Genomic DNA, 7,476 nt, shown 5'->3' on the forward strand with positions numbered 1-7,476 from the left:
ATTTTCTTTTATAGCCTTATGTAGGGTAAATAGTAAATAAAGACATAATCCAAATAATTGCTTTTATTTGCTAGGGCTATAAATCAATGAAAAAATATAAACAGTTAATAAAATAATAACATTATAATATTCCTCATTCAAGTATACCTATTCTTCTACATAACCGACACTATGTTATACAATTGTAACATTCAGTGATACAAATTTCTTCTAGATTCCTAAAATACAGCAGAAGAAAATCTTCAATCATAAAACTCCTGAATATCAACTACAATTATGTCCACCATGAACATAATTAGTGAGAAAAAAAAATTACAATATTATGTACATTTCAGTGACATAAAATACTGCAGGGAAGATAATCCTTCTCATCCATTGATTATACATTATCAATAGAAATAAATACAAGTGCTGACTTATTGAAATTAGATTTTTTACATAGGAAAAAGTACTACACATATTTCCTATGAACAATCATACCATTTCATATACACACATTCTAAAATATATTTCCTTTACAAACATTAATAATGCAGTACTTGCACATCCATACAGAGATATTATATGCATATGTATGAGTTTAGTAATCAGCAGCATTAGCAGCCAAATAATCTTTTCGTCCAATGCCTGCTGCTTGCTTGTTCTGCATGGCCTCCAGTCGGGGACAGGCTGTGATACGATGACCCAAACCACCACAGTATGAACATCCTCTCTCATCCTCTTCGTTGGTCTCCAATGCCGCCATGAGATCATCCTCCCCACCTCCAAGCATAAGCAAGAAGGGTGGTACCTGTGAAACAGACATATTAGTGATTAGTAGAATGTTCTTCTTGGAACATTATTGATATACATCAAGCAAATTACTTTAAACATTTACTTACTCTTAACAGTGCCAGAAATAAGGAAACTTTTCTTACTGAAAAAGAAGAGTAAGAAGAGATTATACAAACCTTCTGCTTTGCTTCAATAAGCAAGTGTTTGAGATCTAATAACACTGATTCATCATTAGCCTTATTGATGAAGGTTGTAGCCACACCATGTTGGCCTGATCGTCCAGTACGCCCAATACGATGGACGTAATTTTCAATATCATCTGGCATATCATAATTAATGACATGCTGAATGCCAGGGAAGTCAAGACCTTTTGAGGCCACATCTGTTGCCACTAAAACATCTTTGTCACCTCTCTGCAAATAAAAAGTATTTTTTAATATCCAATTATACTTTTGTACAGGTACATTCAATAATGTTTTTCTTCTACTGTACTTGTAATTTTGCTTACCTATCTTACAGTCCTATAGATAAGAAATGGCTTCTTTTTATACCATATTTAATCAATATTTATTCAAGAATCCTTAAGAAATATTCTCAGACTTTGATATCTATTACACAAAGTAGCAACATACTTCCCAGTTGACCCCAATTCCATATTATAAATCATATTGTAAGTCTTTTGAGCTGGATAATCATGTTAATAGCTTAAAAAAAAATCATCAATCAATCAATCAATATTACTTGGAAAGCCTGGACTGCTGCTGATCTTTCTTCTTGGTCCTTCCCGCCATGGATAGCGGCAGCCGTCACACCCTTCAGTAGCAAATACTCCTGAATGAGATCCACATCCTGCTTCTTTTCAGCAAAGATGAGTACTGGTGGAGACGTTTTGTTCAAGCATGTCAGGATGTGTGTCACCTTTGCTTCCTGTTGGGGAGATGAAAATGAACAGTTTATTAATGTGGCAATTATCTAGATTTCATAGTGAATGGTAATTAATTATTACATCTCCTTTAGACTAATTATAATATAATAAAATGCTATAAGCATGTGAGGGTCAGGTAAGCCTAATAAGTCAAGATGTACAAATGTATATAAATTAATCTATTAACAAATAAACAAATAAATAATCTCAATAAATCCCAGGTTCACAGTGGGAGTTTCCAGCATCCACAGGTTCAGAAGAAAACCTAGGTATCAAGTGTAATCTCACCTGCTTAACGTACTCCACTTCTTGGGTAACGTTCATTGAGGCTGCACCAGCACGACCAACATTCACTGTGACTGGCTTCACGAGAGCAGAACGGGCAAAGTTCTGGATCTTTTTAGGCATAGTAGCAGAGAACAACAAGGTCTGTCGCTGTGCTTTGAAATACGAGTATATAGTACGCACGTCCTCTTCAAAACCCATGTCAATCATCCTGTCAGCTTCATCCATTACTAGGTATCTGTGGAAATGAGAAATGCAATTTAAAAAATATGCTTGTTTAGTGTATAACTGTAGAAATTACATATCGTTAATTACCAACTGTTATCATGCTTTTAAAGTAAATACAGTTGTAAAATCATATCTAATTTGATATATAAAATGTCAGGCCTCCTTCCACAGCATGAAAGGAAGAAGAAAAAGAAGAAAAACAACAAAATGAGGACAAAGATGAAGAAGAAGAATGAGAAGAAAAACAAATTATTACTACTTCTACTACTACAACTACAATTACTACTACTAGTATTACTAGTATTATTACTACTAATAATAATAATAATGATAATATGAATAATAATACAAGTAACCCAGTCAGATACAACAAACAAAAGAAAATGAAAAGAAAAGGCAGAAGAAGTAAAAAAAAATACAGATGGACTAGGAATGAGAAGAGAAATAAGGAAAGGAAAGAAAAAGGAAAGAAAACAAAAACAAAACAAACCAAGTAAAGCAAGGAGAGAAAGGAAAATGGAGTGAACCAAGAGAAATCTCACCTGCAAACATCCAGACGAACCATTTTCTTGTCAAGCATATCTATGAGGCGTCCTGGAGTGCTCACCATAATATGCACACCCCTGTAACAGAATAACAATAATTATCAGCTTTGCCACAACAAAAGCACCATAGATGTGCTAAAGATACTGATCAGTATATCATTTTCCAAATAGAAAATTCAGAACACCGTATACCTATTTTCCTAACCTACTAAAACACCTTTGATTTGTTAAAGATACTGTTTAATATATCAATTTCTGAATACAAAAATCAGAACACCATCCTAATACATACTTTCGCACGACTTGCATGGCGGCTGCAACAGGCTCTCCTCCAATAGCTAAAGATGTCCTTAACTCTGGCATACCATCTGCTTCAACGAACTTTGAAATGAACTCAATGTTATCCTTGATTTGTTTGGCCAACTCACGAGACGGTACAATAATGAGGCCTGAAAAAAGAAACACATTGGCAAGTTAGCTTTACCTTTTATGCAATTAATCAAGGGGGACCTTTTACAAATAAAAGAATCAAAAAAAAGGGATTCAAACATTTATAAAAAATTCTAAAAATTACCCTATTAATACAAGTGGTTTCACTTTCAAAGTAGCAGATATAAATGAAGACTTTGTGTTACTTATTTGCGTTATTTCTCATATCATGATTTTCTTATATATATATTATGTAAACCAGTTGTAAAAGTGAGCTCATATCATCCTCTCTCAGTCAGTAAACATAGATCACTAATATAACCTTGAGATCCAAGATACATATAAACTCTTGAAATGCTAAAGATCATCAGAAGCAATAAGTCTGAACCAGTTTTTGCACTAGCTATAACTCCTATTTCATACGGGATTCTACCTTGAAACTTGACAATATACCCAATGACCATCACACATGACTTTTAAAGCCACCTATGTGCAAACAAAATTGACAAAACAAAACTACAGTTGACAATACATGCACCCAGTGCCAATGGGTTAAGAGTCATGGTAAATTAGCTTTTAAGAAACAATGAAAGAACTGAAATCATGATAATTCAATCCCATATCATGTAATACATACTAATATAGAGAATAAACGCAGGATATACAAAGTATTGCAAGATTCTGACGATGAATATAACAAAGTGTAAAAAAAGGAAGAAAACCTACCATATGGCCCTTCATTTCCCATAAAAGGCAACTTCTTCTCTTGCTCCAAACAGAACATAATAATGGGTAGTATGAACACCATACTCTTTCCACTGCCTGTGAATGCGATGCCAATCATGTCACGTCCCTGAAGGGCTGCTGGAATTCCCTGCATCTGAAAATGAGATAGGTGAGAATTTATTACGTGCAAAAGCAGTATGCGTAATTATTTCCTTGAGTTGAATTAGCTGTATACAATTTTTACAAACAAGTGAAAAGAGAATACAGATGATAGCATGAAAGCATACCTGAATGGGGGACGGTTTTTCAATGCCTCGCTTCTGTAAGGCTTTGATGATGCATCTTGGAAATTTCATATCGGCAAAAGTTTTAAGTGGTGGAGGAACCTCGTCCCCTTCAACTAAGATTCTGTAAAGATGCAAAAGTCCAAATCTATATAGTAGTGTAATGCTTGTATTCTAACCTAGCTTATTTCCTATCTCTCTGCAATATTTCTCAAATACTTCTGGTGTTTATTATGTAAATCATAACATTCCCATTACAATATAACATTTGACATATACAGCATAAGTAAAGAAATAATAATTACTCTGTAATTCTATATCTCAATGACAATGACAATCTAGACTAACACCAAAATAGAAAGTACTTGTAAATTTTTCTTTCTACAAGGGATTAAGAATCATAAATCTAATAAAGACAAAGAAATCAACTAAATTTAAAAAGAAATAATTGTTACATATATATATATATATATATACATATACATATACATATACATATACATATACATATACATATACATATACATATACATATACATATACATATACATATACATATACATATACATACTATATATATGTATATATGTATATATGTATATATGTATATATGTATATATAAATATATAAATATATAAATATATAAATATATAAATATATAAATATATAAGTATATAAGTATATATATATATATATATATATATATATATATATATATATATATATATATATATATATATATATATATATATTTATATATATATATATATATATATATATATATATATATATATATACTTATATACTTATATATATATATACTTATATACTTATATACTTATATACTTATATACTTATATATATATATAGTTATATATTCATATATTTATATATTTATATATTTATATATACATATATACATATATACATATATATAGAATATATAGATAGAATATCTATAAAGTCACACACACACACACACACACACACACACACACACACACACACACACACACACACACACACACACACACACACACACACACACACACACACACACACACACACACACACACACACACACACACACACACACACACACACACACACACACTTTGAGTATACATACATAAAAAAAAATAACAGTCCGTTCATGCACTTCTAAGTACTCACTTGTACTTCCTACGCACTCTTTCGTGCCTTTTTTCATCCATGGCCAATATGCGCCTTGGGGGTCTCCAAGCTGTAACTACAGAATCCTCATACTGTACACCACGCGCCAACTCAGACACACCCATCAGAGCTCTTTTCTCAGCCACAGCTTCCAAGAGACGTTTCTCTTCTCGACGTTGTTTCTCCAATTCTGATTCTTTGCGAGCTATAAAAGAAGAAAAAAAAAAAAAAGACTTTTAGCCTCCTTTAATGCTATAGATCTTATCAAAATATTCAAATAGATTAGAGAAATTTGATTATACAATTACTGTTCATGGTTACATCTGACATGCAGCTTGCAGATTTTTCCAACTTAAAGCCAACAAACCTTCAGCAATTTTTTTGAGTTCAGTGTGCTGGTCCAAGAGGGATATATTGTTCTTTCTGGCCAGTTCCTGTACATCCTCCTCTTGTTCTCTTTGCTCTCTTTCCTTCCAGGAGTCTGTACTTGCATCCTCATCCTGTTAAAAGTAAATATTTGTTAGAAGTGAAGTTTTACGCTCATGTTCATATTCTCTAGTTCATATTCTATAGATATTTCAAGTAATACTTCGAATAAACTCAGCTTATAAACTGGCAATCTTTTAATTCAATAAACTAATGCTACGTGAAAGGAAAATGTACAATTTTATGTTAATATGAGTAAAAAAAAAAAAGTAGTGTGTATACAAATACGGATAACTAATTTACCACAATATAGATTGCATATACAATATCAACAATACAAAACTCACAATCTTGATTTGGTTTGTGTCAAAATACATATATTTATCATTATCTAAGTAATAAGTACCATCAACCACAAAAGAAAAAAGAAAATACCTGAGATATCTTCAGTATCTGCTTCATCCGCTGCTTCTTTCTTTCCTTAACGGGGATGTAAGGTTCGTATGAATCCTCTTCTTCATCGCTGGAAGATTTTGGATCTTCGCGTCTGTATCTCTGAAAGACGAATATTTGTTTAATTCAGCTACACATATTTAGTAACTGATTAGGATCCCTGACCTTTGGGAAATGGCAAAACAATAAGAAGATATATATCAGTACAAGAACTTTGGCCATTAATTGAAAAGGGTTCTTGATTACCTGAATGAGTTTTTCTTATACATCTTCCCTTCACTGTCTCTCAACTATATTGTAATTTCTTAAATGAAAAATAAATAAATACATAAACATAATATCTATTCCCCATTGCCTAAGACAGACTCCTCAGAAAATCATTGTCAGCACAGTATATGATATTCTAAATTATCAAAGTTCAACAAATTGATGACGGGTCATACTTTAAATATAATGGATTCCTACAGTATCTGTTCAAACCAAAAGGCTGTAATAAAAACAAGTAATTTTTGTTAGAGTAGAAGTCAAACAATTCTCATCTTATATATCGTATCTGGATAGAGCCTCATGCTTTATGCAAACTGCAGTTATGAGCGTCATGTTTTGTGTGGTTGCTGTAGTCTCTGCAATTACAGCAATCTAGTAAAGGTATCCAAATCTCTACTATATGATCTGAGATAAAGGTTGGAGTAGTTTCTTATCAGATGACAAATCAGCATAATACATATGGTGCAGGCTTAATGGTCCTTTGTCAAAGTAAAGACACGGAGGCCAAAGCAATCACAAACATCATATGCCACACTACTCTCATTATGACCAAAGATACTGTTGCTGATGCTGCATCAAGCACAACCTATCTTTGTCAAAATTAACAGTACTAAGAACACAGCAAGTAAGATTTGCCAATAATTCACGGCCACAGAGATTTACAGCCCCATCTTGTAAACATATATATGATGGAGATTTGTTTGCCTATGGCTGCGTGTTGATAAGCATGGAGGTAAGATGCGAGGTGGGTATCGGTATTATTTCAAACTAAATATATAAAATTAAATTAACTGCTTCGTGCTGTATCCTGTAAAGAAGTATATAACGCGTTTCAAAAACATATCCAAGAACTGGAGAAAATACTTTTCTATATAAGGCTGAAAATCTGTGTTACAGAGAATCACAATAGAAAATACCAAAAGTTTGTTCCTCAGCCAACCTACATACCCAAAATTTGTTT

General features: G+C 32.5%; 1 protein-coding gene across 1 annotated transcript; it reads right to left on the reverse strand.

Annotated features, from left to right (window-relative positions):
- Nucleotides 1–48: 48 nt before the first annotated feature.
- On the reverse strand, nucleotides 49–6,350 carry abs (ATP-dependent RNA helicase abstrakt; the record flags this gene model as incomplete). Its single annotated transcript, XM_070130021.1, is given in 11 exon segments — nucleotides 49–790; nucleotides 951–1,187; nucleotides 1,516–1,701; nucleotides 1,988–2,222; nucleotides 2,755–2,835; nucleotides 3,050–3,206; nucleotides 3,913–4,066; nucleotides 4,200–4,320; nucleotides 5,370–5,574; nucleotides 5,737–5,869; nucleotides 6,231–6,350. Coding segments are annotated over 11 exon segments (1,839 nt in total), but the record flags the coding sequence as incomplete, so codon positions are not given.
- Between the last annotated feature and the right edge of the window lie 1,126 nt (nucleotides 6,351–7,476).

This window comes from Penaeus vannamei, chromosome 14 (assembly GCF_042767895.1).
Source record: "Penaeus vannamei isolate JL-2024 chromosome 14, ASM4276789v1, whole genome shotgun sequence".
Classification (NCBI taxonomy): domain Eukaryota; kingdom Metazoa; phylum Arthropoda; class Malacostraca; order Decapoda; family Penaeidae; genus Penaeus; species Penaeus vannamei.